Here is a 27,754-nt window from a genome sequence, read left to right as displayed (position 1 = left end):
GAGGGGAGGGGTGGCGAGGGGAGGGGTGGCGAGGGGAGGGGTGGCGAGGGGAGGGGGTGGCGAGGGGAGGGGTGGCGAGGGGAGGGGGTGGCGAGGGGAGGGGTGGCGAGGGGAGGGGTGGCGAGGGGAGGGGTGGCGAGGGGAGGGTTGGCGAGGGGAGGGTTGGCGAGGGGGAGGGGTGGCGAGGGGAGGGTTGGCGAGGGGAGGGTGGCGAGGGAGGGGTGACGAGGGGAGGGGTGGCGAGGGGAGGGGGTGGCGAGGGGAGGGGGTGGCGAGGGGAGGGGTGGCGAGGGGAGGGGTGGCGAGGGGAGGGTTGGCGAGGGGAGGGGGTGGCGAGGGGAGGGGTGGCGAGGGGAGGGGTGGCGAGGGAGGGTGGCGAGGGGAGGGTGGCGAGGGGAGGGGTGGCGAGGGGAGGGGTGGCGAGGGGAGGGGTGGCGAGGGGAGGGGTGGCGAGGGGAGGGGTGGCGAGGGGGAGGGGTGGCGAGGGGAGGGGTGGCGAGGGGAGGGGGTGGCGAGGGGAGGGGTGGCGAGGGGAGGGGTGGCGAGGGGAGGGGTGGCGAGGGGAGGGGGGTGGCGAGGGGAGGGGTGGCGAGGGGAGGGGTGGCGAGGGGAGGGGGTGGCGAGGGGAGGGTTGGCGTGGGGAGGGTTGGCGTGGGGAGGGGAGGGGTGGGGAGGGGAGGGGTGGGGAGGGGAGGGGTGGGGAGGGGAGGGGTGGGGAGGGGAGGGGTGGGGAGGGGAGGGGTGGGGAGGGGAGGGGTGGGGAGGGGAGGGGTGGCGAGGGGAGGGGTGGCGAGGGGAGGGGTGGCGAGGGGAGGGGGTGGCGAGGGGAGGGGTGGCGAGGGGAGGGGCGGCGAGGGGAGGGGCGGCGAGGGGAGGGGCGGCGAGGGGAGGGGCGGCGAGGGGAGGGGCGGCGAGGGGAGGGGCGGCGAGGGAGGGGCGGCGAGGGGAGGGGCGGCGAGGGGAGGGGCGGCGAGGGGAGGGGCGGCGAGGGGAGGGGCGGCGAGGGGAGGGGCGGCGAGGGGAGGGGCGGCGAGGGGAGGGGCGGCGAGGGGAGGGGCGGCGAGGGGAGGGGCGGCGAGGGGAGGGGCGGCGAGGGGGCGGCGAGGGGAGGGGCGGCGAGGGGAGGGGCGGCGAGGGGAGGGGCGGCGAGGGGAGGGGCGGCGAGGGGAGGGGCGGCGTGGGGAGGGTCGGCGTGGGGGGGGAGGGTGGGGAGGGGAGGGGTGGGGAGGGGAGGGGTGGGGAGGGGGGGGTGGGGAGGGGGAGGGGTGGGGAGGGGAGGGGTGGGAGGGAGGGTTGGCGAGGGGAGGGGTGGCGAGGGAGGGTTGGCGAGGGAGGGGTGGCGAGGGGAGGGGTGGCGCGGGGAGGGGTGGCGCGGGGAGGGGTGGCGAGGGGAGTGGTGGCGAGGGGAGGGGTGGCGAGGGGAGGGGTGGCGAGGGGGAGGGGTGGCGAGGGGAGGGGTGGCGAGGGGAGGGGTGGCGAGGGGAGTGGTGGCGAGGGGAGGGGTGGCGAGGGGAGGGGTGGCGAGGGGAGGGGGTGGCGAGGGGAGGGGTGGCGAGGGGAGGGGTGGCGAGGGGAGGGGTGGCGAGGGGAGGGGTGGCGAGGGGAGGGGTGGCGAGGGGAGGGGTGGCGAGGGGAGGGGTGGCGAGGGGAGGGGGTGGCGAGGGGAGGGGGTGGCGAGGGGAGGGGTGGCGAGGGGAGGGGTGGCGAGGGGAGGGGTGGCGAGGGAGGGGTGGCGAGGGAGGGGTGTCGAGGGAGGGGTGTCGAGGGGAGGGGTGTCGAGGGGAGGGTTGGCGAGGGGAGGGGTGGCGTGGGGAGGGGAGGGGTGGGGAGGGGGAGGGGTGGGGAGGGGAGGGGTGGGGAGGGGAGGGGTGGGGAGGGGAGGGGTGGGGAGGGGAGGTGTGGCGTGGGGTGGGTTGGCGAGGGGAGGGTTGGCGAGGGGAGGGGTGGCGAGGGGAGGGGTGGCGAGGGGAGGGGTGGCGAGGGGAGGGTTGGCGTGGGGAGGGTTGGCGTGGGGAGGGTTGGCGTGGGGAGGGGAGGGGTGGGGAGGGGAGGGGTGTCGAGGGGAGGGGTGTCGAGGGGAGGGGTGGCGAGGGGGAGGGGTGGCGAGGGGAGGGGTGGCGAGGGGAGGGGTGGCGAGGGGAGGGGTGGCGAGGGGAGGGGTGGCGAGGGGAGGGGTGGCGAGGGGAGGGGTGGCGAGGGGAGGGGTGGCGAGGGGAGGGGTGGCGAGGGGAGGGGTGGCGAGGGGAGGGGTGGCGAGGGGAGGGGTGGCGAGGGGAGGGGTGGCGAGGGGAGGGGTGGCGAGGGGAGGGGTGGCGAGGGGAGGGGTGTCGAGGTGAGGGGTGGCGAGGGGAGGGGTGGCGAGGGGAGGGTTGGCGAGGGGTGGGGTGGCGAGGGGTGGTGTGGCGTGGGGTGGGTTGGCGAGGGGAGGGTTGGCGAGGGGAGGGGTGGCGAGGGGAGGGTGGCGAGGGGAGGGGTGGCGAGGGGAGGGGTGGCGAGGGGAGGGGTGGCGAGGGGAGGGGGTGGCGAGGGGAGGGGTGGCGAGGGGAGGGGTGGCGAGGGGAGGGGTGGCGAGGGGAGGGGTGGCGAGGGGTGGCGAGGGGAGGGGGTGGCGAGGGAGGGGTGGCGAGGGAGGGGTGTCGAGGGGAGGGGTGTCGAGGTGAGGGGTGGCGAGGGGAGGGGTGGCGAGGGGAGGGGTGGCGAGGGGTGGGGGTGGCGAGGGGTGGGGTGGCGAGGGGGTGGGGGTGGCGAGGGGAGGGGTGGCGAGGGGAGGGGTGGCGAGGGGAGGGGTGGCGCGGGGAGGGGTGGCGCGGGGAGGGGTGGCGCGGGAGGGGTGGCGCGGGGAGGGGTGTCGAGGGGAGGGGTGGCGAGGGGAGGGGTGGCGAGGGGAGGGGTGGCGAGGGGAGGGGTGGCGAGGGGAGGGGTGTCGAGGGGAGGGGTGGCGAGGGGAGGGGTGGCGAGGGGAGGGGTGGCGAGGGGAGGGTGGCGAGGGGGAGGGGTGGCGAGGGGAGGGGTGGCGAGGGGAGGGGTGGCGAGGGGAGGGGTGGCGAGGGGAGGGGTGGCGAGGGGAGGGGTGGCGAGGGGAGGGGTGGCGAGGGGAGGGGTGGCGAGGGGAGGGGTGGCGAGGGGAGGGGTGGCGAGGGGAGGGGTGGCGCGGGGAGGGGTGGCGAGGGGAGGGGTGGCGCGGGGAGGGGTGGCGAGGGGAGGGGTGGCGAGGGGAGGGGTGGCGAGGGGAGGGGTGGCGAGGGGAGGGGTGGCGAGGGGAGGGGTGGCGAGGGGAGGGGTGGCGAGGGGAGGGGTGGCGAGGGGAGGGGTGGCGAGGGGAGGGGTGGCGAGGGGAGGGGTGGCGAGGGGAGGGGTGGCGAGGGGAGGGTGGCGAGGGGAGGGGTGGCGAGGGGAGGGGTGGCGAGGGGAGGGGGTGGCGAGGGGAGGGGTGGCGAGGGGAGGGGTGGCGAGGGGAGGGGTGGCGAGGGGAGGGGTGGCGAGGGGAGGGGTGGCGAGGGGAGGGGTGGCGAGGGGAGGGGTGGCGAGGGGGAGGGGTGGCGAGGGGAGGGGTGGCGAGGGGAGGGGTGGCGAGGGGAGGGGTGGCGAGGGGAGGGGTGGCGAGGGGAGGGGTGGCGAGGGGAGGGGTGGCGAGGGGAGGGGTGGCGAGGGGAGGGGTGGCGAGGGGAGGGGTGGCGAGGGGAGGGGTGGCGAGGGGAGGGGTGGCGAGGGGAGGGGTGGCGAGGGAGGGGTGTCGAGGGGAGGGGTGTCGAGGGGAGGGGGCGAGGGGAGGGGTGGCGAGGGGTGGGGTGGCGAGGGGTGGGGTGTCGAGGGGAGGGGTGGCGAGGGGTGGGGGTGGCGAGGGGTGGGGTGTCGAGGGGAGGGGTGGCGAGGGGAGGGGTGGCGAGGGGAGGGGGTGGCGAGGGGAGGGGTGGCGAGGGGAGGGGTGGCGAGGGGAGGGGTGGCGAGGGGAGGGTGGCGAGGGAGTGGTGGCGAGGGAGGGGGTGGCGAGGGAGGGGTGTCGAGGGGAGGGGTGGCGAGGGGAGGGGTGGCGAGGGAGGGGTGGCGAGGGGAGGGGTGGCGAGGGGAGGGGTGGCGAGGGGAGGGGTGGCGAGGGGAGGGGTGGCGAGGGGAGGGGTGGCGAGGGGAGGGGTGGCGAGGGGAGGGGGTGGCGAGGGGAGGGGGTGGCGAGGGGAGGGTTGGCGTGGGGAGGGTTGGCGTGGGGAGGGGAGGGGTGGGGAGGGGAGGGGTGGGGAGGGGAGGGGTGGGGAGGGGAGGGGTGGGGAGGGGAGGGGTGGGGAGGGGAGGGGTGGGGAGGGGAGGGGTGGGGAGGGGAGGGGTGGGGAGGGGAGGGTGGCGAGGGGAGGGGTGGCGAGGGGAGGGGTGGCGAGGGGAGGGGTGGCGAGGGGAGGGGTGGCGAGGGGAGGGGTGGCGAGGGGAGGGGTGGCGAGGGGAGGGGTGGCGAGGGGAGGCGGAGGGGAGGGGTGGCGAGGGGAGGGGTGGCGAGGGGAGGGTTGGCGAGGGGGAGGGTTGGCGAGGGGAGGGTTGGCGAGGGAGGGTTGGCGAGGGGAGGGTTGGCGAGGGGAGGGGTGACGAGGGGAGGGGTGACGAGGGGAGGGGTGGCGAGGGGAGGGGTGGCGAGGGGAGGGTTGGCGAGGGGGAGGGTTGGCGGGGGGAGGGTTGGCGAGGGGAGGGTTGGCGAGGGGAGGGTTGGCGAGGCGAGGGTTGGCGAGGGGAGGGTTGGCGAGGGGAGGGGTGGCGAGGGGAGGTGTGGTGTGGGGTGGGTTGGCGAGGGGAGGGTTGGCGAGGGGAGGGGTGGCGAGGGGAGGGGTGGCGAGGGGAGGGGTGGCGAGGGGAGGGGTGGCGAGGGGAGGGGTGGCGAGGGGAGGGGTGGCGAGGGGAGGGGTGGTGTGGGGTGGGTTGGCGAGGGGAGGGTTGGCGAGGGGAGGGGTGGCGAGGGGAGGGGTGGCGAGGGGAGGGGTGGCGAGGGGAGGGGTGGCGAGGGGAGGGGTGGCGAGGGGAGGGGTGGCGAGGGGAGGGGTGGCGAGGGGAGGGGTGGCGAGGGGAGGGGTGGCGAGGGGAGGGGTGGCGAGGGGAGGGGTGGCGAGGGGAGGGGTGGCGAGGGGAGGGGTGGCGAGGGGAGGGGTGGCAAGGGGTGGCAAGGGGTGGCGAGGGGTGGCGAGGGAGGGGTGCCGAGGTGAGGGGTGGCGAGGGGAGGGGTGGCGAGGGGAGGGGTGGCGAGGGGAGGGGTGGCGAGGGGAGGGGTGGCGAGGGGAGGGGTGGCGAGGGGAGGGGTGGCGAGGGGAGGGGGTGGCGAGGGGAGGGTTGGCGAGGGGAGGGTTGGCGAGGGGAGGGTTGGCGAGGGGAGGGTTGGCGAGGGGAGGGTTGGCGAGGGGAGGGGTGTCGAGGGGAGGGTGGCGAGGGGAGGGGTGTCGAGGGGAGGGTGGCGAGGGGAGGGGTGGCGAGGGGAGGGTGGCGAGGGGGGAGGGGGTGGCGAGGGGAGGGGTGGCGTGGGGAGGGGTGGCGTGGGGAGGGGTGGGGTGGGGTGGGGTGGCGAGGGGAGGGGTGGCGAGGGGAGGGGTGGCGAGGGGAGGGGGTGGCGAGGGGGAGGGGTGGCGAGGGGAGGGGTGGCGAGGGGAGGGGTGGCGAGGGGAGGGGTGGCGAGGGGAGGGGTGGCGAGGGGTGGGGTGGCGAGGAGAGGGGTGGCGAGGGAGGGGTGGCGAGGGAGGGGGTGGCGAGGGAGGGGGTGGCGAGGGAGGGGTGGCGAGGGAGGGGTGTCGAGGTGAGGGGTGGCGAGGGGAGGGGTGGCGAGGGGAGGGGTGGCGAGGGGAGGGGTGGCGAGGGGAGGGGTGGCGAGGGGAGGGTTGGCGAGGGGAGGGTTGGCGAGGGGAGGGTTGGCGAGGGGAGGGTTGGCGAGGGGAGGGTTGGCGAGGGGAGGTTGGCGAGGAGAGGGTTGGCGAGGCGAGGGTTGGCGAGGCGAGGGTTGGCGAGGCGAGGGTTGGCGAGGCGAGGGTTGGCGAGGGGAGGGGTGTCGAGGGGAGGGTGGCGAGGGGAGGGGTGGCGAGGGGAGGGTGGCGAGGGGAGGGGTGGCGAGGGGAGGGGTGGCGTGGGGAGGGGTGGTGTGGGGTGGGGTGGCGAGGGGAGGGGTGGCGAGGGGAGGGGTGGCGAGGGAGGGGTGGCGAGGGAGGGGTGGCGAGGGGAGGGGTGGCGAGGGGAGGGGTGGCGAGGGGAGGGGTGGCGAGGGGTGGGGTGGCGAGGGGAGGGGTGGCGAGGGGAGGGGTGGCGAGGGGAGGGGTGGCGAGGGGTGGGGTGGCGAGGAGAGGGGTGGCGAGGGAGGGGTGGCGAGGGAGGGGTGGCGAGGGAGGGGTGGCGAGGGAGGGGTGGCGAGGGGAGGGTTGGCGAGGGGAGGGGTGGCGAGGGGAGGGTTGGCGAGGGGAGGGTTGGCGAGGGGAGGGTTGGCGAGGGGAGGGGTGGCGAGGAGAGGGGTGGCGAGGGGAGAGGTGGCGAGGGGAGGGTTGGCGAGGGGAGGGGTGTCGAGGGGAGGGGGTGGCGAGGGGAGGGGTGGCGAGGGGAGGGGTGGCGAGGGGAGGGGTGGCGAGGGAGGGGTGGCGAGGGAGGGGGTGGCGAGGGGAGGGGTGGCGAGGGGAGGGGTGGCGAGGGGTGGGGTGGCGAGGGGTGGGGTGGCGAGGGGAGGGGTGGCGAGGGGAGGGGTGGCGAGGGGAGGGGTGGCGAGGGGAGGGGTGGCGAGGGGAGGGGTGGCGAGGGGAGGGGTGGCGAGGGGAGGGGTGGCGAGGGGAGGCGAGGGGTGGCGAGGGGAGGCGAGGGGAGGCGAGGGGAGAGTAGGCGAGGGGGAGAGTTGGCGTGGGGAGGGATGGCGTGGGGAGGGGAGGGGTGGCGAGGGGAGGATTGGCGAGGGGTGGGTTGGCGAGGGGAGGGTTGGCGAGGGGAGGGGTGGCGAGGGGAGGGGGTGGCGAGGGGAGGGGTGGCGAGGGGAGGGTGGCGAGGGGAGGGGGTGGCGAAGGGTGGGGTGGCGAAGGGTGGGGTGGCGAGGGGTGGGGTGGCGAGGGGGTGGGGAGGCGAGGGGTGGGGTGGCGAGGGGAGTGGTGGCGAGGGGAGGGGTGGCGAGGGGAGGGGTGGCGAGGGGAGGGGTGGCGAGGGGGAGGGGTGGCGAGGGGAGGGGTGGCGAGGGGAGGGGTGGCGAGGGGAGGGGTGGCGAGGGGAAGGGTGGCGAGGGGAGGGGTGGCGAGGGGAAGGGTGGCGAGGGGAGGGGTGGCGAGGGGAGGGGGTGGCGAGGGGAGGGGTGGCGAGGGGAGGGGTGGCGAGGGGAGGGGTGGCGAGGGGAGGGGTGGCGAGGGGAGGGGTGGCGAGGGGAGGGGTGGCGAGGGGAGGGGTGGCGAGGGGAGGGGTGGCGAGGGGAGGGGTGGCGAGGGGAGGGGTGGCGAGGGGAGGGGTGGCGAGGGGAGGGGTGGCGTGGGGTGGGGTGGCGAGGGGAGGGGTGGCGAGGGGAGGGGTGGCGAGGGGAGGGGTGGCGAGGGGAGGGGTGGCGAGGGGAGGGGTGGCGAGGGGAGGGGTGGCGAGGGGAGGGGGTGGCGAGGGAGGGGTGGCGAGGGATGGGTGGCGAGGGGAGGGGTGGCGAGGGGAGGGGTGGCGAGGGGAGGGGTGGCGAGGGGAGGGGTGGCGAGGGGAGGGGTGGCGAGGGGAGGGGTGGCGTGGCGAGGAGAGGGATGGCGAGGGGAGGGGTGGCGAGGGGTGGGGTGGCGAGGAGAGGGGTGGCGAGGGAGGGGTGGCGAGGGAGGGGGTGGCGAGGGAGGGGTGGCGAGGGGAGGGTTGGCGAGGGGAGGGTTGGCGAGGGGAGGGGTGGCGAGGAGAGGGGTGGCGAGGAGAGGGGTGGCGAGGAGAGGGGTGGCGAGGAGAGGGGTGGCGAGGAGAGGGGTGGCGAGGAGAGGGGTGGCGAGGAGAGGGGTGGCGAGGGGAGGGGTGGTGTGGCGTGGGTTGGCGAGGGGAGGGGTGGCGAGGGGAGGGGGTGGCGAGGGGAGGGGTGGCGAGGGGAGGGGTGGCGAGGGGAGGGGTGGCGAGGGGAGGGGTGGCGAGGGGAGGGGTGGCGAGGGGAGGGGTGGCGAGGGGAGGGGTGGCGAGGGGAGGGGGTGGCGAGGGGAGGGGTGGCGAGGGGAGGGGTGGCGAGGGGAGGGGTGGCGAGGGGAGGGGTGGCGAGGGGAGGGGTGGCGAGGGGAGGGGTGGCGAGGGGAGGGGTGGCGAGGGGAGGGGTGGCGAGGGGAGGGGGTGGCGAGGGGAGGGGTGGCGAGGGGAGGGGTGGCGAGGGAGGGGGTGGCGAGGGGAGGGGTGGCGAGGGGAGGGGTGGCGAGGGGAGGGGTGGCGAGGGAGGGGTGGCGAGGGGAGGGGTGGCGAGGGGAGGGTGGCGTGGGGTGGGGTGGCGAGGGGAGGGGTGGCGAGGGGAGGGGTGGCGAGGGGAGGGGTGGCGAGGGGAGGGGTGGCGAGGGGAGGGGTGGCGAGGGGAGGGGTGGCGAGGGGAGGGGGTGGCGAGGGGAGGGGTGGCGAGGGGAGGGGGTGGCGAGGGGAGGGGTGGCGAGGGAGGGGTGGCGAGGGGAGGGGTGGCGAGGGGAGGGGTGGCGAGGGGAGGGGTGGCGAGGGGTGGGGTGACGAGGGGAGGGGTGGCGAGGGGGAGGGTGGCGAGGGGAGGGGTGGCGAGGGGAGGGGTGGCGAGGGGAGGGGAGGGGTGGCGAGTGGAGGGGTGGCGAGGGGAGGGGTGGCGAGGGGAGGGGGTGGCGGAGGGAGGGGTGGCGAGGGGAGGGGTGGCGAGGGGAGGGTTGGCGAGGGGAGGGGAGGAGAGGGGTGGCGAGGAGAGGGGTGGCGAGGGGAGGGTTGGCGAGGGGAGGGTTGGCGAGTGGAGAGGTGGCGAGGGGTGGGGTGAAGAGAGGAGGGGAGGGGTGGCGAGGGGAGGGGGTGGCGAGGGGGAGGGTTGGCGAGGGGAGGGGTGTCGAGGGGAGGGGTGTCGAGGGGAGGGGTGGCGAGGGGAGGGGTGGCGAGGGGAGGGGTGGCGAGGGGAGGGGTGGCGAGGGGAGGGGTGGCGAGGGGAGGGGTGGCGAGGGGAGGGGTGGCGAGGGGAGGGGTGGCGAGGGGAGGGGTGGCGAGGGGAGGGGTGGCGAGGGGAGGGGTGGCGAGGGGAGGGGTGGCGAGGGGAGGGGGTGGCGAGGGGAGGGGTGGCGAGGGGAGGGGTGGCGAGGGGAGGGGTGGCGAGGGGAGGGGTGGCGAGGGGAGGGGTGGCGAGGGGAGGGGTGGCGAGGGGAGGGGTGGCGAGGGGAGGGGTGGCGAGGGGAGGGGTGGCGTGGGGTGGGGTGGCGAGGGGAGGGGTGGCGAGGGGAGGGGTGGCGAGGGGAGGGGTGGCGAGGGGAGGGGTGGCGAGGGGAGGGGTGGCGAGGGAGGGGTGGCGAGGAGGGGTGGCGAGGGGAGGGGTGGCGAGGGGAGGGGTGGCGAGGGGAGGGGTGGCGAGGGGAGGGGTGGCGAGGGGAGGGGTGGCGAGGGGAGGGGTGGCGAGGGGAGGGGGTGGCGAGGGGAGGGGTGGCGAGGGGAGGGGTGGCGAGGGGAGGGGGTGGCGAGGGGAGGGGTGGCGAGGGGAGGGGTGGCGAGGGGAGGGGTGGCGAGGGGAGGGGGTGGCGAGGGGAGGGGTGGCGAGGGGAGGGGAGGGGTGGGGAGGGGTGGCGAGGGGTGGGGTGGCGAGGGGTGGGGTGGCGAGGGGAGGGGTGGCGAGGGGAGGGGTGGCGAGGGGAGGGGTGGCGAGGGGAGGGGAGGGGTGGCGAGGGGAGGGGAGGGGTGGCGAGTGGAGGGGTGGCGAGGGGAGGGGTGGCGAGGGGAGGGGTGGCGAGGGGAGGGGTGGCGAGGGGAGGGTTGGCGAGGGGAGGGTTGGCGAGGGGAGGGTTGGCGAGGGGAGGGGTGGCGAGGGGAGGGGTGGCGAGGGGAGGGGTGGCGAGGGGGAGGGGTGGCGAGGGGAGGGGTGGCGAGGGGAGGGGTGGCGAGGGGAGGGGTGGCGAGGAGAGGGGTGGCGAGGAGAGGGGTGGCGAGGAGAGGGGTGGCGAGGGGAGGGTTGGCGAGGGGAGGGTTGGCGAGTGGAGAGGTGGCGAGGGGTGGGGTGAAGAGAGGAGGGGAGGGGTGGCGAGGGGAGGGGTGGGGAGGGGTGGCGAGGGGAGGGTTGGCGAGGGGAGGGTTGGCGATGGGAGGGTTGGCGAGGGGAGGGGTGGCGAGGAGAGGGGTGGCGAGGAGAGGGGTGGCGAGGAGAGGGGTGGCGAGGAGAGGGGTGGCGAGGAGAGGGGTGGCGAGGAGAGTGGTGGCGAGGAGAGGGGTGGCGAGGGGAGGGGTGGTGTGGGGTGGGTTGGCGAGGGGAGGGGTGGCGAGGGGAGGGGTGGCGAGGGGAGGGGTGGCGAGGGGAGGGGTGGCGAGGGGAGGCGTGGCGAGGGGAGGGGTGGCGAGGGGAGGGGTGGCGAGGGGAGGGGTGGCGAGGGGAGGGGTGGCGAGGGGAGGGTTGGCGAGGGGAGGGTTGGCGAGTGGAGGGTTGGCGAGGGGAGGGGTGGCGAGGAGAGGGGTGGCGAGGGGAGGGGGTGGCGAGGGGAGGGGTGGCGAGGGGAGGGGTGGCGAGGGGAGGGTTGGCGAGGGGAGGGTTGGCGAGGGGGAGGGTTGGCGAGTGGAGGGGTGGCGAGGGGAGGGGTGAAGAGGGGAGGGGTGGCGAGGGGAGGGGTGGCGAGGGGAGGGGAGGGGTGGCGAGGGGAGGGGTGGCGAGGGGAGGGGTGGCGTGGGGTGGGGTGGCGAGGGGAGGGGTGGCGAGGGGAGGGGTGGCGAGGGGAGGGGTGGCGAGGGGAGGGGTGGCGAGGGAGGGGGTGGCGAGGGAGGGGTGGCGAGGGGAGGGGTGGCGAGGGGAGGGGTGGCGAGGGGAGGGGTGGCGAGGGAGGGGTGGCGAGGGAGGGGTGGCGAGGGGAGGGGTGGCGAGGGGAGGGGTGGCGAGGGGAGGGGTGGCGAGGGGTGGGGTGGCGAGGAGAGGGGTGGCGAGGGGAGGGGTGGCGAGGGGAGGGGTGGCGAGGGGTGGGGTGGCGAGGAGAGGGGTGGCGAGGGAGGGGTGGCGAGGGAGGGGTGGCGAGGGGAGGGTTGGCGAGGGGAGGGTTGGCGAGGGGAGGGGTGGCGAGGAGAGGGGTGGCGAGGAGAGGGGTGGCGAGGAGAGGGGTGGCGAGGAGAGGGGTGGCGAGGGGAGGGGTGGCGAGGGGAGGGGTGGCGAGGGGAGGGGTGGCGAGGGGAGGGGTGGTGTGGGGTGGGGTGGCGAGGGGAGGGGTGGCGAGGGGAGGGGTGGCGAGGGGAGGGGTGGCGAGGGGAGGGGTGGCGAGGGGAGGGGTGGCGAGGGGAGGGGTGGCGAGGGGAGGGGTGGCGAGGGGAGGGGTGGCGAGGGGAGGGGGTGGCGAGGGGAGGGGTGGCGAGGGGAGGGGTGGCGAGGGTGGGGTGACGAGGGGAGGGGTGGCGAGGGGAGGGGTGGCGAGGGGAGGGATGGCGAGGGGAGGGGTGGCGAGGGGAGGGGAGGGGTGGCGAGGGGAGGGGTGGGGAGGGGAGGGGTGGCGAGGGGAGGGGTGGCGAGGGGAGGGGTGGCGAGGGGAGGGGTGGCGAGGGGAGGGGTGGCGAGGGAGGGGTGGCGAGGGGAGGGGTGGCGAGGGGAGGGGTGGCGAGGGGAGGGGTGGCGAGGGGAGGGTTGGCGAGGGGAGGGTTGGCGAGGGGAGGGTTGGCGAGGGGAGGGGTGGCGAGGGGAGGGGTGGCGAGGGGAGGGGTGGCGAGGGGAGGGGGTGGCGAGGGGAGGGGTGGCGAGGGAGGGGTGGCGAGGGGAGGGGTGGCGAGGAGAGGGGTGGCGAGGAGAGGGGTGGCGAGGGGAGGGTTGGCGAGGGGAGGGTTGGCGAGTGGGGAGGTGGCGAGGGGTGGGGTGAAGAGAGGAGGGGAGGGGTGGCGAGGGGAGGGGTGTCGAGGGGAGGGGTGGCGAGGGGAGGGGTGGCGAGGGGAGGGGTGTCGAGGGGAGGGGTGGCGAGGGGAGGGGTGGCGAGGGGAGGGGTGGCGAGGGGAGGGGTGGCGAGGGGAGGGGTGGCGAGGGGAGGGGTGGCGAGGGGAGGGGTGGCGAGGGGAGGGGTGGCGAGGGGAGGGGTGGCGAGGGGAGGGGTGGCGAGGGGAGGGGTGGCGAGGGGAGGGGTGGCGAGGGGAGGGGTGGCGAGGGGAGGGGTGGCGAGGGGAGGGGTGGCGAGGGGAGGGGTGGCGAGGGCAGGGGTGGCGAGGGGAGGGGTGGCGAGGGGAGGGGTGGCGAGGGGAGGGGTGGCGAGGGGAGGGGTGGCGAGGGGAGGGGTGGCGAGGGGAGGGGTGGCGTGGGGTGGGGTGGCGAGGGGAGGGGTGGCGAGGGGAGGGGTGGCGAGGGGAGGGGTGGCGAGGGGAGGGGTGGCGAGGGGAGGGGTGGCGAGGGAGGGGTGGCGAGGGAGGGGTGGCGAGGGGAGGGGTGGCGAGGGGAGGGGGTGGCGAGGGGAGGGGGTGGCGAGGAGAGGGGTGGCGAGGAGAGGGGTGGCGAGGAGAGGGGTGGCGAGGAGAGGGGGTGGCGAGGAGAGGGGTGGCGAGGAGAGGGGTGGCGAGGGGAGGGGTGGCGAGGGGAGGGGTGGCGAGGGGAGGGGTGGCGAGGGGAGGGGTGGTGTGGGGTGGGGTGGCGAGGGGAGGGGTGGCGAGGGGAGGGGTGGCGAGGGGAGGGGTGGCGAGGGGAGGGGTGGCGAGGGGAGGGGTGGCGAGGGGAGGGGTGGCGAGGGGAGGGGTGGCGAGGGGAGGGGTGGCGAGGGAGGGGTGGCGAGGGGAGGGGTGGCGAGGGAGGGGTGGCGAGGGGAGGGGTGGCGAGGGGAGGGGGTGGCGAGGGGAGGGGGTGGCGAGGGGAGGAGTGGCGAGGGGAGGGGTGGCGAGGGGAGGGGTGGCGAGGGGAGGGGTGGCGAGGGGAGGGGTGGCGAGGGGAGGGGTGGCGAGGGGAGGGGTGGCGAGGGGAGGGGTGGCGAGGGGAGGGGTGGCGAGGGGAGGGGGTGGCGAGGGGTGGGGGTGACGAGGGGAGGGGTGGCGAGGGGAGGGGTGGCGAGGGGAGGGGATGGCGAGGGGAGGGGTGGCGAGGGGAGGGGAGGGGTGGCGAGTGGAGGGGTGGCGAGGGGAGGGGTGGCGAGGGGAGGGGTGGCGAGGGGAGGGGTGGCGAGGGGAGGGGTGGCGAGGGGAGGGGTGGCGAGGGGAGGGGTGGCGAGGGGAGGGTTGGCGAGGGAGGGGTGGCGAGGGGAGGGTTGGCGAGGGGAGGGTTGGCGAGGGGAGGGGTGGCGAGGAGAGGGGTGGCGAGGAGAGGGGTGGCGAGGGGAGGGTTGGCGAGGGGAGGGTTGGCGAGTGGGGAGGTGGCGAGGGGTGGGGTGAAGAGAGGAGGGGAGGGGTGGCGAGGGGAGGGGTGGCGAGGGGAGGGTTGGCGAGGGGAGGGGTGTCGAGGGGAGGGGTGTCGAGGGGAGGGGTGTCGAGGGGAGGGGTGGCGAGGGGAGGGGTGGCGAGGGGAGGGGTGGCGAGGGGAGGGGTGGCGAGGGGAGGGGTGGCGAGGGGAGGGGTGGCGAGGGGAGGGGTGGCGAGGGGAGGGGTGGCGAGGGGAGGGGTGGCGAGGGGAGGGGTGGCGAGGGGAGGGGTGGCGAGGGGAGGGGGTGGCGAGGGGAGGGGTGGCGAGGGGAGGGGTGGCGAGGGGAGGGGTGGCGAGGGGGAGGGGTGGCGAGGGGAGGGGTGGCGAGGGGAGGGGTGGCGAGGGGAGGGGTGGCGAGGGGAGGGGTGGCGAGGGGAGGGGTGGCGAGGGGAGGGGTGGCGAGGCGAGGGGAGGGGTGGCGAGGGGAGGGGTGGCGAGGGGAGGGGTGGCGTGGGGTGGGGTGGCGAGGGGAGGGGTGGCGAGGGGAGGGGTGGCGAGGGGAGGGGTGGCGAGGGGAGGGGTGGCGAGGGAGGGGTGGCGAGGGAGGGGTGGCGAGGGAGGGGTGGCGAGGGGAGGGGTGGCGAGGGGAGGGGTGGCGAGGGGAGGGGTGGCGAGGGGAGGGGTGGCGAGGGGTGGGGTGACGAGGGGAGGGGTGGCGAGGGGAGGGGTGGCGAGGGGAGGGGTGGCGAGGGGAGGGGTGGCGAGGGGAGGGGTGGCGAGGGGAGGGGTGGCGAGGAGAGGGGTGGCGAGGAGAGGGGTGGCGAGGAGAGGGGTGGCGAGGAGAGGGGTGGCGAGGGGAGGGGTGGCGAGGGGAGGGGTGGCGAGGGGAGGGGTGGCGAGGGGAGGGGTGGCGAGGGGAGGGGTGGTGTGGGGTGGGGTGGCGAGGGGAGGGGTGGCGAGGGGAGGGGTGGCGAGGGGAGGGGTGGCGAGGGGAGGGGTGGCGAGGGGAGGGGTGGCGAGGGAGGGGTGGCGAGGGAGGGGGTGGCGAGGGAGGGGGTGGCGAGGGGAGGGGTGGCGAGGGGAGGGGTGGCGAGGGGAGGGGTGGCGAGGGGTGGGGTGACGAGGGGGTGGCGAGGGGAGGGGTGGCGAGGGGAGGGTGGCGAGGGGGTGGCGAGGGGAGGGATGGCGAGGGGAGGGGTGGCGAGGGGAGGGGAGGGGTGGCGAGGGGAGGGATGGCGAGGGGAGGGGTGGCGAGGGGAGGGGAGGGGTGGCGAGGGGAGGGGTGGCGAGGGGAGGGGTGGCGAGGGGAGGGGTGGCGAGGGGAGGGGTGGCGAGGGGAGGGGTGGCGAGGGGAGGGGTGGCGAGGGGAGGGGTGGCGAGGGGAGGGTTGGCGAGGGGAGGGTTGGCGAGGGGAGGGTTGGCGAGGGAGGGGTGGCGAGGGGAGGGGTGGCGAGGGGAGGGGTGGCGAGGGGAGGGGTGGCGAGGAGAGGGGTGGCGAGGAGAGGGTGGCGAGGGGAGGGTTGGCGAGGGGAGGGTTGGCGAGTGGAGAGGTGGCGAGGGGTGGGGTGAAGAGAGGAGGGGAGGGGTGGCGAGGGGAGGGGTGGCGAGGGAGGGTTGGCGAGGGGAGGGGTGTCGAGGGGAGGGGTGGCGAGGGGAGGGGGTGGCGAGGGGAGGGGTGGCGAGGGGAGGGGTGGCGAGGGGAGGGGGTGGCGAGGGGAGGGGTGGCGAGGGGAGGGGCGAGGGGAGGGGTGGCGAGGGGAGGGGTGGCGAGGGGAGGGGTGGCGAGGGGAGGGGTGGCGAGGGGAGGGGTGGCGAGGGAGAGGGGGTGGCGAGGAGAGGGGTGGCGAGGAGAGGGGTGGCGAGGAGAGGGGTGGCGAGGGGAGGGGTGGCGAGGGGAGGGGTGGCGAGGGGAGGGGTGGCGAGGGGAGGGGTGGCGAGGGGAGGGGGTGGTGTGGGGTGGGGTGGCGAGGGGAGGGGTGGCGAGGGGAGGGGTGGCGAGGGGAGGGGTGGCGAGGGGAGGGGTGGCGAGGGGAGGGGTGGCGAGGGAGGGGTGGCGAGGGAGGGGTGGCGAGGGGAGGGGTGGCGAGGGGAGGGGTGGCGAGGGGAGGGGTGGCGAGGGGTGGGGTGACGAGGGGAGGGGTGGCGAGGGGAGGGGTGGCGAGGGAGGGGTGGCGAGGGGAGGGATGGCGAGGGGAGGGGTGGCGAGGGGAGGGGAGGGGTGGCGAGGGGAGGGGTGGCGAGGGAGGGGTGGCGAGGGGAGGGGTGGCGAGGGGAGGGGTGGCGAGGGGAGGGGTGGCGAGGGGAGGGTGGCGAGGGGAGGGGTGGCGAGGGGAGGGTTGGCGAGGGGAGGGTTGGCGAGGGGAGGGTTGGCGAGGGGAGGGGGTGGCGAGGGGAGGGGTGGCGAGGGGAGGGGTGGCGAGGGGAGGGGTGGCGAGGGGAGGGGTGGCGAGGAGAGGGGTGGCGAGGAGAGGGGTGGCGAGGGGAGGGTTGGCGAGGGGAGGGTTGGCGAGTGGAGAGGTGGCGAGGGGTGGGGTGAAGAGAGGAGGGGAGGGGTGGCGAGGGGAGGGGTGGCGAGGGGAGGGTTGGCGAGGGGAGGGGTGTCGAGGGGAGGGTGGCGAGGGAGGGGTGGCGAGGGGAGGGGTGGCGAGGGGAGGGTGGCGAGGGGAGGGGTGGCGAGGGGGGGAGGGGGTGGCGAGGGGAGGGGTGGCGAGGGGAGGGGTGGCGAGGGGAGGGGTGGCGAGGGGAGGGGTGGCGAGGGGAGGGGTGGCGAGGGGAGGGGTGGCGAGGGGAGGGTGGCGAGGGGAGGGGTGGCGAGGGGAGGGGTGGCGAGGGAGGGGTGGCGAGGGAGGGGGCGAGGGAGGGGTGGCGAGGGGAGGGGTGGCGAGGGAGGGGTGGCGAGGGGAGGGGGGGTGGCGAGGGGAGGGGTGGCGAGGGGAGGGGTGGCGAGGGGAGGGGTGGCGAGGGGAGGGGTGGCGAGGGGAGGGGTGGCGAGGGGAGGGGTGGCGAGGGGAGGGGTGGCGAGGGAGGGGTGGCGAGGAGGGTGGCGAGGGGAGGGGTGGCGAGGGGAGGGGTGGCGAGGGAGGGGTGGCGAGGGGAGGGGTGGCGAGGGGAGGGGTGGCGAGGGGAGGGGTGGCGAGGGGAGGGGTGGCGAGGGGAGGGGTGGCGAGGGGTGGAGGGAGGGTGGCGAGGGGAGGGGTGGCGAGGGGAGGGGTGGCGAGGGGAGGGGTGGCGAGGGGAGGGGTGGCGAGGGGAGGGGGTGGCGAGGGAGGGGTGGCGAGGGGAGGGTGGCGAGGGGAGGGGGGTGGCGAGGGGAGGGGGTGGCGAGGGAGGGGAGGGGAGGGGAGGGGTGGCGAGGGGTGGCGAGGGGTGGGAGAGGGGAGGGGTGGCGAGGGGAGGGGTGGCGAGGGGAGGGGTGGCGAGGGGAGGGGTGGCGAGGGGAGGGGTGGCGAGGGAGGGGTGGCGAGGAGAGGGGTGGCGAGGAGGAGGGGTGGCGAGGGGAGGGGTGGCGAGGGGAGGGGTGGCGAGGGGAGGGTGGCGAGGAGAGGGGTGAGAGAGGAGGGGAGGGGTGGCGAGGGAGAGGGGTGCGAGGGGAGGGTGGCGAGGGGAGGGGTTGGCGAGGGGAGGGGTGGCGAGGGGAGGGGGTGGCGAGGAGAGGGGTGGCGAGGAGAGGGGTGGCGAGGGGAGGGGTGGCGAGGGAGAGGGTGGCGAGGGGAGGGGTGGCGAGGGAGGGGTGGCGAGGAGAGGGGTGGCGAGGGGAGGGGTGGAGTGGGGTGGTTGGCGAGGGGAGGGGGTGGCGAGGGAGGGGTGGCGAGGGGAGGCGGTGGCGAGGGGGAGGGGTGGCGAGGGGAGGGGTGGCGAGGGGAGGGGTGGCGAGGGGAGGGGTGGCGAGGGGAGGGGGTCGGCGAGGGGAGGGTTGGCGAGGGGAGGGTTGGCGAGGGGAGGGGTTGGCGAGGGAGGGTTGGCGAGGGAGGGTGGCGAGGAGGGGTGGCGAGGGGAGGGGTGGCGAGGGGAGGGGTGGCGAGGGGAGGGTTGGCGAGGGGAGGGTTGGCGAGGGGAGGGTTGGCGAGTGGAGGGGTGGCGAGGGAGGGGTGGCGAGGGAGGGTGGCGAGGGGGGAGGGAGGGGTGGCGAGGGGAGGGGTGGCGAGGGGAGGGGTGGCGAGGGGAGGGTGGCGAGGGGAGGGGTGGCGAGGGGAGGGGTTGGCGAGGGGAGGGGTGGCGAGGGGAGGGGTGGCGAGGGAGGGGTGGCGAGGGGAGGGGTGGCGAGGGGAGGGGTGGCGAGGGGAGGGTGGCGAGGGGAGGGGTGGCGAGGGGAGGGGTGGCGAGGGGAGGGGTGGCGAGGGAGGGGTGGCGAGGGAGGGGTGGCGGAGGTGGCGAGGGGTGGCGAGGGGAGGGGGTGGGCGAGGGGAGGGGTGGCGAGGGGAGGGGTGGCGAGGGGAGGGGGTGGCGAGGGGAGGGGTGGCGAGGGGAGGGGTGGCGAGGGAGGGGTGGCGAGGGGGAGGGGTGGCGAGGGGGAGGGGTGGCGAGGGGAGGGGTGGCGAGGGGAGGGTGCGAGGGGGTGGGGTGGCGAGGGGAGGGGTGGCGAGGGGAGGGGTGGCGAGGGGAGGGGTGGCGAGGGGGGAGGGGGGAGGGGTGGCGAGGGGGCGAGGGGGGGTGGCGAGGGGAGGGGTGGCGAGGGGAGGGGTGGCGAGGGAGGGTGGCGAGGGGAGGGGTGGCGAGGGGAGAGGGGTGGCGGAGGAGGGGGTGGCGAGGGAGGGGTGGCGAGGGAGGGGTGGCGAGGGGGGAGGGGGTGGCGAGGGGAGGGGTGGCGAGGAGGGAGGGGTGGCGAGGGGAGGGGTGGCGAGGGGAGGGGTGGCGAGGGAGAGGGGTTGGCGAGGGAGAGGGGTGGCGAGGGGAGGGGTGGCGAGGGAGAGGGGTTGGCGAGGGAGAGGGTGGCGAGGGAGGGTGAGGAGGTGGCGAGGAGAGGGGTGGCGGGGAGGAGGGTGGCGAGGAGAGGGTGGCGAGGGAGGAGAGGGGTGGCGAGGGAGTGGTGGCGAGGGGAGGGGTGGCGAGGGGAGGGGTGGCGAGGGAGAGGGGTGGCGAGGGGAGGGGTGGCGAGGGAGAGGGGTGGCGAGGGGAGGGGTGGCGAGGGGAGGGGTGGCGAGGGGAGGGGTGGCGAGGGGAGGGGTGGCGAGGGGGGAGGGGTGGCGAGGGGAGGGGTGGCGAGGGGAGGGTTGGCGAGGGAGGGTGGCGAGGGGAGGGGTGGCGAGGGGAGGGGTTGGCGAGGGGGGAGGAGGGTGGCGAGAGGGGAGGGGTGGCGAGGGGAGGGGTGGGCGAGGGGAGGGTTGGCGAGGGGAGGGTTGGCGAGTGGAGGGGTGGCGAGGGGAGGGGTGGCGAGGAGGGGAGGGAGGGGTGGCGAGGGGAGGGGGGAGGGAGGTGGCGAGGGTGGTGGCGAGGTGGAGGGGGTGGGAGGGGTGGTGGCGAGGGGAGGGGTGGCGAGGGGAGGGGGTGGCGAGGGGTGGCGAGGGGAGGGTGGCGAGGGGAGGGTTGGCGAGGGAGGGGCGAGGGGAGGGTTGGCGAGGGGAGGGGTGGCGAGGGGAGGGGTGGCGAGGGGGAGGGGGGGTGGCGAGGGGAGGGGTGGCGAGGGAGGGGTGGCGAGGGGAGGGTGGCGAGGGGAGGGGTGGCGAGGGGAGGGGTGGCGAGGGGAGGGGTGGCGAGGGGAGGGGTGGCGAGGGGAGGGGTGGCGAGGGGAGGGGTGGCGAGGAGAGGGGTGGCGAGGAGAGGGGGTGGCGAGGAGAGGGGTGGCGAGGGGAGGGTTGGCGAGGGGAGGGTTGGCGAGTGGAGAGGTGGCGAGGGGTGGGGTGAAGAGAGGAGGGGAGGGGTGGCGAGGGGAGGGGGTGGCGAGGGGAGGGTTGGCGAGGGGAGGGTTGGTGAGGGGAGGGTTGGCGAGGGGAGGGTTGGCGAGGGGAGGGGTGGCGAGGAGAGGGGTGGCGAGGAGAGGGGTGGCGAGGAGAGGGGTGGCGAGGAGAGGGGGTGGCGAGGAGAGTGGTGGCGAGGAGAGGGGTGGCGAGGGGAGGGGTGGTGTGGGGTGGGTTGGCGAGGGGAGGGGTGGCGAGGGGAGGGGGTGGCGAGGGGAGGCGTGGCGAGGGGAGGGGGTGGCGAGGGGAGGGGTGGCGAGGGGAGGGGTGGCGAGGGGAGGGGTGGCGAGGGGAGGGGTGGCGAGGGGAGGGTTGGCGAGGGGAGGGTTGGCGAGGGGAGGGTTGGCGAGTGGAGGGTTGGCGAGGGGAGGGGTGGCGAGGAGAGGGGGTGGCGAGGGGAGGGGTGGCGAGGGGAGGGTTGGCGAGGGGAGGGTTGGCGAGGGGAGGGTTGGCGAGTGGAGGGGTGGCGAGGGGAGGGGTGAAGAGGGGAGGGGTGGCGAGGGGAGGGGTGGCGAGGGGAGGGGTGGCGAGGGGAGGGGTGGTGTGGGGTGGGGTGGCGAGGGGAGGGGTGGCGAGGGAGGGGTGGCGAGGGAGGGGTGGCGAGGGGAGGGGTGGCGAGGGGAGGGGTGGCGAGGGGAGGGGTGGTGTGGGGTGGGGGTGGCGAGGGGAGGGGTGGCGAGGGGAGGGGTGGCGAGGGGAGGGGTGGCGAGGGGAGGGGTGGCGAGGGAGGGGTGGCGAGGGAGGGGTGGCGAGGGGAGGGGGTGGCGAGGGGAGGGGTGGCGAGGGAGGGGTGGCGAGGGGTGGGGTGGCGAGGAGAGGGGTGGCGAGGGGAGGGGTGGCGAGGGGAGGGGTGGCGAGGGGTGGGGTGGCGAGGGGAGGGGTGGCGAGGGGGGAGGGGGTGGCGAGGGGAGGGCTGGCGAGGGGAGGGGGTGGCGAGGGGAGGGGTGGCGAGGGGAGGGGTGGCGAGGGGAGGGTTGGCGAGGGGAGGGTTGGCGAGGGGAGGGTTGGCGAGTGGAGGGGGTGGCGAGGGGAGGGGTGAAGAGGGGAGGGGATTGGGTTCCAGAGAGTTGGGACGAGATTGTGTTTGCTGTTAGGGAGTCAGTGGGAGTGAGAATACAGAGGAACTGGCAGTCGGAGAACACAGTGAATAATATTTCTACATATTGAGCTGATTAATACAGCTTTGCATTGGTGAGATCCCGATAAAGGATGTCCTCGCTCACCACATGGCCGCTTGCTGACAGTTGGTTCCTTGTGGCCCTGGTTGGCGATTGGACTCTCACTCGAGTGACCAGTGTTCAGGTGTTGGACTGTACTGTGAGTTCCATTGGGCTGGAGAGAACGTGATCCTGTCCGCACCCAACTTCCAAACATCTATCCTCACCACCAGGACAAGGTCAGGGTGTGATTGGCTGGAAGGAAAGGCTGCGATCATCCTGTGATGTTGTCGTCAGTCCCACACCATCCAGGATAGACACTCATTCCGAGAGCCAGTGAATTTCTCCCAGACACCGAGCCAAACAGCACATCAGCGACCTTCAACAGCGAGAACAAGACAAAACCCTCCCCCTTCAACTCCAACTCTTACCTTACAGAGGCTGGTGAACCTTTCCGTGGCGTTCATGGCTGGGTGTTCCGCAAAGGTTGTGTACGGAATTTCTTCACTCCAAGGGTTCCAGCGGGAGACGAAGGATGCCTCTCGAAGTTTATCCCAGTGAAGGCGAACCCCTTTACCGTCTCTCCGGCTAAAAACAGACAGCATTGCAGGAAATGCAACCAACAACAGGCTTAAAGTAATAAGCGAAGGACGCGAGGGTGCTCAGAGCAGATACCTTCTCACACAGCGAGCAGTTAGGATTTGGAATGTACTGCCCAAGAGTGTGGTGGAGGTCGGTTCAACTTAAGCATTCAAAAGAGAATTAGACCGTTAGCTGATCCTGTAACAGCCTCCCCGAACAGGCGCTGGTATGTGGCGACTAGGGGCTTTTCACAGTAACTTCATTGAAGCCTACTTGTGACAATAAGCGATTTTCATTCATTCATTTTCATTTTCAAAAGGAAGAATGTGCAGAGTTCCGGGAAAAGGTGAGGGAATGGAGCGAGGTGACTCTCTCATTCAGAGAACAGGTGCAGACATGATCGACATGATGGGCCAAATGCACTGTGTGTGCACCATAACAATCCTGAGATTCTGGGATTGTAAATAGATGAGTAATTAGATTGGTATAGTGGGCAGATATAGTGCTTACTCCCTCAAACTGCGCCAAAAATAACGAACTAGGCCATGACATCCTCAGTATATCCCAACATGTTTTACACCCAACAAATACCCTGAAAATGTAACACAGCAGAATTCCCAACAACAGGAACCGAGTGACTGCAAGATTATCCATGCATTCGTGTTTGTTGAGGGATGGATTTTGCTAAGACACCAGACACTGATCTTCTTCAGGAAGTTTCATGGATCTGTGAAAAGCCTGAAAAGAGAGACAGTGGGCAGAATTCTCTGAGAATGGGGCTATGTCCCCACGCCCGCGAGAAAACGGGTGCGAATCACTGACTTTCCGGGAGAGAGCTCAGAGTGATCCTCCGTTTTGCAGGGTCCAGCAGGACCCCGGAGTACGCCATGCAGCTCCGTCTGCCCATACGGGTCCTGCACTGCCGGCCGCGAGACCATGCATACGCGCAGTGACTGCTTGCGACGACGGCCCCGCGCAACATGGTGGACCCACACAGCGGGCCGGCCCCGACAATATAAGCCCCCCCCCCCCCGCCAGATCGCACCTGCCCGCCGATCAGTGGCGCCCAAATGGAACCCTGGCCTTCCTGGAGGGCCCCCCCCTGGTGACGGATCCCCCGGCCCCCCCACCAGGGCGGATGCAGACTGTGTCCGCAGCCGCCACTCCGAGTGCCCGCCGGGTGGAACCATGAGGGAACCACACTGGCGGGAACTCGGCTAGCTGCCGGTTGAGAATTGCCATGGGGGGGGGGCTCTTTCATTGGCCCCCGACCGGCGCCACATCGACCGCGCGCACGCACTGGTGGCGATTCTCCGGTCCGCGGACCCGATCGCGGACCTGATGCTCCGTTCTCCGCCCCCGCGCCAAGCGCGATTTCAGCGTGGAGAATCTCACCCAGTGTTTATCTGATCTGAATTGGTGAGGGGATCAAGGGAATGGGAGAGATCGAGGGAATGGGTGAGGAGATCGAGGGAATAGGTGAGGAGATCGAGGGAATGGGTGAGGAGATCGAGGGAATGGGAGAGATCGAGGGAATAAAAAAGAACAAAGAACAAAGAAATGTACAGCACAGGAACAGGCCCTTCGGCCCTCCAAGCCCGTGCCGACCATACTGCCCGACTAAACTACAATCTTCTACCCTTCCTGGGTCCGTATCCTTCTATTCCCATCCTATTCATATATTTGTCAAGATGCCCCTTAAATGTCCCTATCGTCCCTGCTTCCACTACCTCCTCCGGTAGTGAGTTCCAGGCACCCACTACCCTCTGCGTAAAAAACTTGCCTCGTACATCTACTCTAAACTTTGCCCCTCTCACCTTAAACCTATGCCCCCTAGTAATTGACCCCTCTACCCTGGGGAAAAGCCTCTGACTATCCACTCTGTCTATGCCCCTCATAATTTTGTATACCTCTATCAGGTCGCCCCTCAACCTCCTTCGTTCCAGTGAGAACAAACCGAGTTTATTCAATCGCTCCTCATAGCTTATGCCCTCCATACCAGGCAACATTCTGGTAAATCTCTTCTGCACCCTCTCTAAAGCCTCCACATCCTTCTGGTAGTGTGGCGACCAGAATTGAACACTATACTCCAAGTGTGGCCTAACTAAGGTTCTATACAGCTGCAACATGACTTGCCAATTCTTATACTCAATGCCCCGGCCAATGAAGGCAAGCATGCCGTATGCCTTCTTGACTACCTTCTCCACCTGTGTAGCCCCTTTCAGTGATCTGTGGACCTGTACTCCTAGATCTCTTTGACTTTCAATACTCTTGAGGGTTCTACCATTCACTGTATATTCCCTACCTGCATTAGCCCTTCCAAAATGCATTACCTCACATTTGTCCAGGTTAAACTCCATCTGCCATCTCTCCGCCCAAGTCTCCAGACAATCTAAATCCTGCTGTATCCTCAGACAGTCCTCATCGCTATCCGCAATTCCACCAACCTTTGTGTCGTCTGCAAACTTACTAATCAGACCAGTTACATTTTCCTCCAAATCATTTATATATACTACAAAGAGCAAAGGTCCCAGCACTGATCCCTGTGGAACACCACTGGTCACAGCCCTCCAATTAGAAAAGCATCCCTCCATTGCTACCCTCTGCCTTCTATGGCCTAGCCAGTTCTGTATCCACCTTGCCAGTTCACCCCTGATCCCGTGTGACTTCACCTTTTGTACTAGTCTACCATGAGGGACCTTGTCAAAGGCCTTACTGAAGTCCATATAGACAACATCTACTGCCCTACCTGCATCAATCATCTTAGTGACCTCCTCGAAAAACTCTATCAAGTTAGTGAGACACGACCTCCCCTTCACAAAACCGTGCTGCCTCTCACTAATACGTCCATTTGCTTCCAAATGGGAGTAGATCCTGTCTCGAAGAATTCTCTCCAGTAATTTCCCTACCACTGAAGTAAGGCTCACCGGCCTGTAGTTCCCGGGATTATCCCTGCCACCCTTCTTAAACAGAGGAACAACATTGGCTATTCTCCAGTCCTCCGGGACATCCCCTGAAGACAGCGTGGATCCAAAGATTTCTGTCAAGGCCTCAGCAATTTCCTCTCCAGCCTCCTTCAGTATTCTGGGGTAGATCCCATCCGGCCCTGGGGACTTATCTACCTTAATATTTTTTAAGACACCCAACACCTCGTCTTTTTGGATCACAATGTGACCCAGGCTATCTACACCCCCTTCTCCAGACTCAACATCTACCAATTCCTTCTCTTTGGTGAATACTGATGCAAAGTATTCATTTAGTACCTCGCCCATTTCCTCTGGCTCCACACATAGATTCCCTTGCCTATCCTTCAGTGGGCCAACCCTTTCCCTGGCTACCCTCTTGCTTTTTATGTAAGTGTAAAAAGCCTTGGGATTTTCCTTAACCCTATTTGCCAATGACTTTTCATGACCCCTTCTAGCCCTCCTGACTCCTTGCTTAAGTTCCTTCCTACTTTCCTTATATGCCACACAGGCTTCGTCTGTTCCCAGCCTTTTAGCCCTGACAAATGCCTCCTTTTTCTTTTTGACGAGGCCTACAATATCACTCGTCATCCAAGGTTCCCGAAAATTGCCGTATTTATCTTTCTTCCTCACAAACACATGCCTGTCCTGTATTCCTTTCAACTGACACTTGAAAGCCTCCCACATGTCAGATGTTGATTTGCCCTCAAACATCCACCCCCAATCTATGTTCTTCAGTTCCCGCCTAATATTGTTATAATTAGCCTTCCCCCAATTTAGCACATTCATCCTCAGACCACTCTTATCCTTGTCCACCAGTACTTTAAAACTTACTGAATTGTGGTCACTGTTACCGAAATGCTCCCCTACTGAAACATCTACCACCTGGCCGGGCTCATTCCCCAATACCAGGTCCAGTACCGCCCCTTCCCTAGTTGGACTGTTTACATATTGTTTTAAGAAGCCCTCCTGGATGCTCCTTACAAACTCTGCCCCGTCTAAGCCCCTGGCACTAAGTGAGTCCCAGTCAATATTGGGGAAGTTGAAGTCTCCCATCACCACAACCCTGTTGTTTTTACTCTTTTCCAAAATCTGTCTACCTATCTGCTCCTCTATCTCCCGCTGGCTGTTGGGAGGCCTGTAGTATACCCCCAACATTGTGACTGCACCCTTCTTATTCCTGATCTCTACCCATATAGCCTCACTGCCCTCTGGGGTGTCCTCTCGCTGTATAGCTGTGATACTCTCCTGAACAAGTAGCGCAACTCCGCCTCCCCTTTTACATCCCCCTCTATCCCGCCTGAAACATCTAAATCCTGGAACGTTTAGCTGCCAATCCTGCCCTTCCCTCAACCAGGTCTCTGTAATGGCAACAACATCATAGTTCCAAGTAGTAATCCAAGCTCTAAGTTCATCTGCCTTACCCGTAATGCTCCTTGCATTAAAACATATGCACTTCAGGCCACCAGACCCGCTGTGTTCAGCAACTTCTCCCCGTCTGCTCTGCCTCAGAGCCACACTGTCCCTATTCCCGAGTTCTCCCTCAATGCTCTCACCTTCTGACCTATTGCTCCCGTGCCCACCCCCCTGCCATACTAGTTTAAACCCTCCCGTGTGACACTAGCAAACCTCGCGGCCAGGATATTTATGCCTCTCCGGTTTAGATGCAACCCGTCCATCTTATACAGGTCACACCTGCCCCGGAAGAGCTCCCAGTGGTCCAGATAACAGAAACCCTCCCTCCTACACCAGCTGTTTAGCCACGTGTTTGTCTGCTCTATCTTCCTATTTCTAGCCTCACTGGCACGTGGCACAGGGAGTAATCCCGAGATTACAACCCTCGAGGTCCTGTCTTTTAACTTTCTGCCTAGCTCCCTGAACTCCTGCTGCAGGACCTCATGCCCCTTCCTGCCTATGTCGTTAGTACCAATATGTACAACGACCTCTGCCTGTTTGCCCTCCCCCTTCAGGATTCCCTCTACCCGTTCGGAGACATCCTGGACCCTGGCACCAGGGAGGCAACATACCATCCTGGAGTCTCTTTCACGTCCACAGAAGCGCCTATCTGTGCCCCTGACTATAGAGTCCCCTATAACTATTACAGTTATAATAGGAATGGGTGAGGAGATCGAGGGAATAGGTGAGGAGATCGAGGGAATGGGTGAGGAGATCGAGGCATTGAGTGAGGAGATCGAGGGAATGGGACAGGAGATCGAGGGAATGGGTGAGGAGATCGAGGGAATAGGTGAGGAGATCGAGGGAATGGGTGAGGAGATTGAGGGAATGGGTGAGGAGATCGAGGGAATGGGACAGGAGATCGAGGGAATGGGTGAGGGGATTGCGGGTTTGGGTGAGGTGATCGAGGGAATGGGTGAGGAGATTGAGGGAATGGTGAGGAGATCGAGAGAATGGGTGAGGAGATCGAGGGAATGGGACAGGAGATCGAGGGAATGGGTGAGGGGATTGCGGGTTTGGGTGAGGTGATCGAGAGAATGGGTGAGGGGATTGCGGGATTGGGTGAGGAAATCGAGGGAATGGGTGAGGAGATCGAGGGAATGGGACAGGAGATCGAGGGAATGGGAGAGATCGAGGGAATGGGAGAGATCGAGGGAATGGGAGAGATCGAGGGAATGGGTGAGGGGGTTGCAGGATTGGGTGAGGAGATCGAGGGAATGGGTGAGGAGATCGAGGGAATGGGTGAGGAGATCGAGGGAATGGGTGAGGGAATTGCAGGATTGGGTGAGGAAATTGAGGGAATGGGTGAGGAGATCGAGGGAATGTGTGAGGATATTGAGGGGATCAAGGGAGGGAGTGAGGGGATTTGAGAGAGGGAGTGAGGGGATTTGAGAGAGGGCGTGAGGGAATTAAAGAAGGATGTGAGGGGATTGAGGGAGGGAGTGAGGACATTGAAGGGAAAGGGTGAACAGTTGGGAAGAAGAGGGATGAGGTCCTGAAAGTTGAATATAGGGAGCTAGGAAATAAATTAAAAAGCAGGACCTCAGGGTTGTTCCCAGTATCATGTGCTGGTGATATCATAAATAGGAGAATAGATAATAATAATAATAATAATAATAATAATAATAATAATAATAATAATAATAATAATAATCGCTTATTATCACAAGTAGGCTTCAATGAAGTTACTGTGAAAAGCCCCTAGTCGCCGCATTCCGGCACCTGTTCGGTGAGGCTGGTACGGGAATTGAACCGTGCTGCTGGCCTTGTTATGCATTACTGGCCAGCTGTTGAGCCCACTATGCTAAACCAGCCCCTTCAGGTGTGTTGTGTGCTTGGCTGGAGTGATGGGGTAGGAGGGAGGGATTTGGGTTCCTGAGGCACTGGGCCCGATTCTGAGGAAGGTGGATCTGTACGAGCGGGATGTCTGCACACCAGCAGGACCAGCACTACTATCTTCACTGGGAAATTCACTGCTGCTGTGGGGGAGGGGTTAAACTAGAGTGGCAGGGGGTGGGAACCTGAGTGGGGAGACACAGGAGTGGAAAGCAAAGGTAGAAATGAAAGATAGAAAAGTAGAAAGCAAATGTGGAAGGCAGAGCAAACAAGGGCTGGCAACACGTAGTACAAAAAAAATCTTAAAGACAAGTCGAGAGGCACTGTATCTGAGTGAATGGCGCATTCAATAACAAAGAACAATACAGCACAGGAACAGGCCCTTCAGCCCTCCAAGCCTGCGTCGATCACGTGTCCTATCCAGACCAACCACCTGTATCCTCTATACCCCGTCTGTTCATGTGCCTA

The 27,754-nt window shown here is 70.9% G+C and overlaps 1 protein-coding gene across 1 annotated transcript in view; it reads right to left on the bottom strand.

The window, feature by feature from the left end:
* Positions 1 to 27,754, bottom strand: part of LOC140389490 (tumor protein p63-regulated gene 1-like protein) — a 280,775-nt gene that overhangs the window by 67,365 nt on the left and 185,656 nt on the right. Inside the window, exon 4 of the mRNA XM_072473635.1 lies at positions 20,882 to 21,038. Coding sequence (XP_072329736.1) covers positions 20,882 to 21,038 — 157 coding nt within the window. The remainder of the gene's footprint in view (positions 1 to 20,881; positions 21,039 to 27,754) is intronic.

The sequence above is a fragment of the Scyliorhinus torazame genome, chromosome 14 (assembly GCF_047496885.1).
Source record: "Scyliorhinus torazame isolate Kashiwa2021f chromosome 14, sScyTor2.1, whole genome shotgun sequence".
NCBI lineage: Eukaryota > Metazoa > Chordata > Chondrichthyes > Carcharhiniformes > Scyliorhinidae > Scyliorhinus > Scyliorhinus torazame.
Note: the sequence above shows the minus strand (reverse complement) of the source record. Positions and strands in the feature narration are given on the sequence as shown.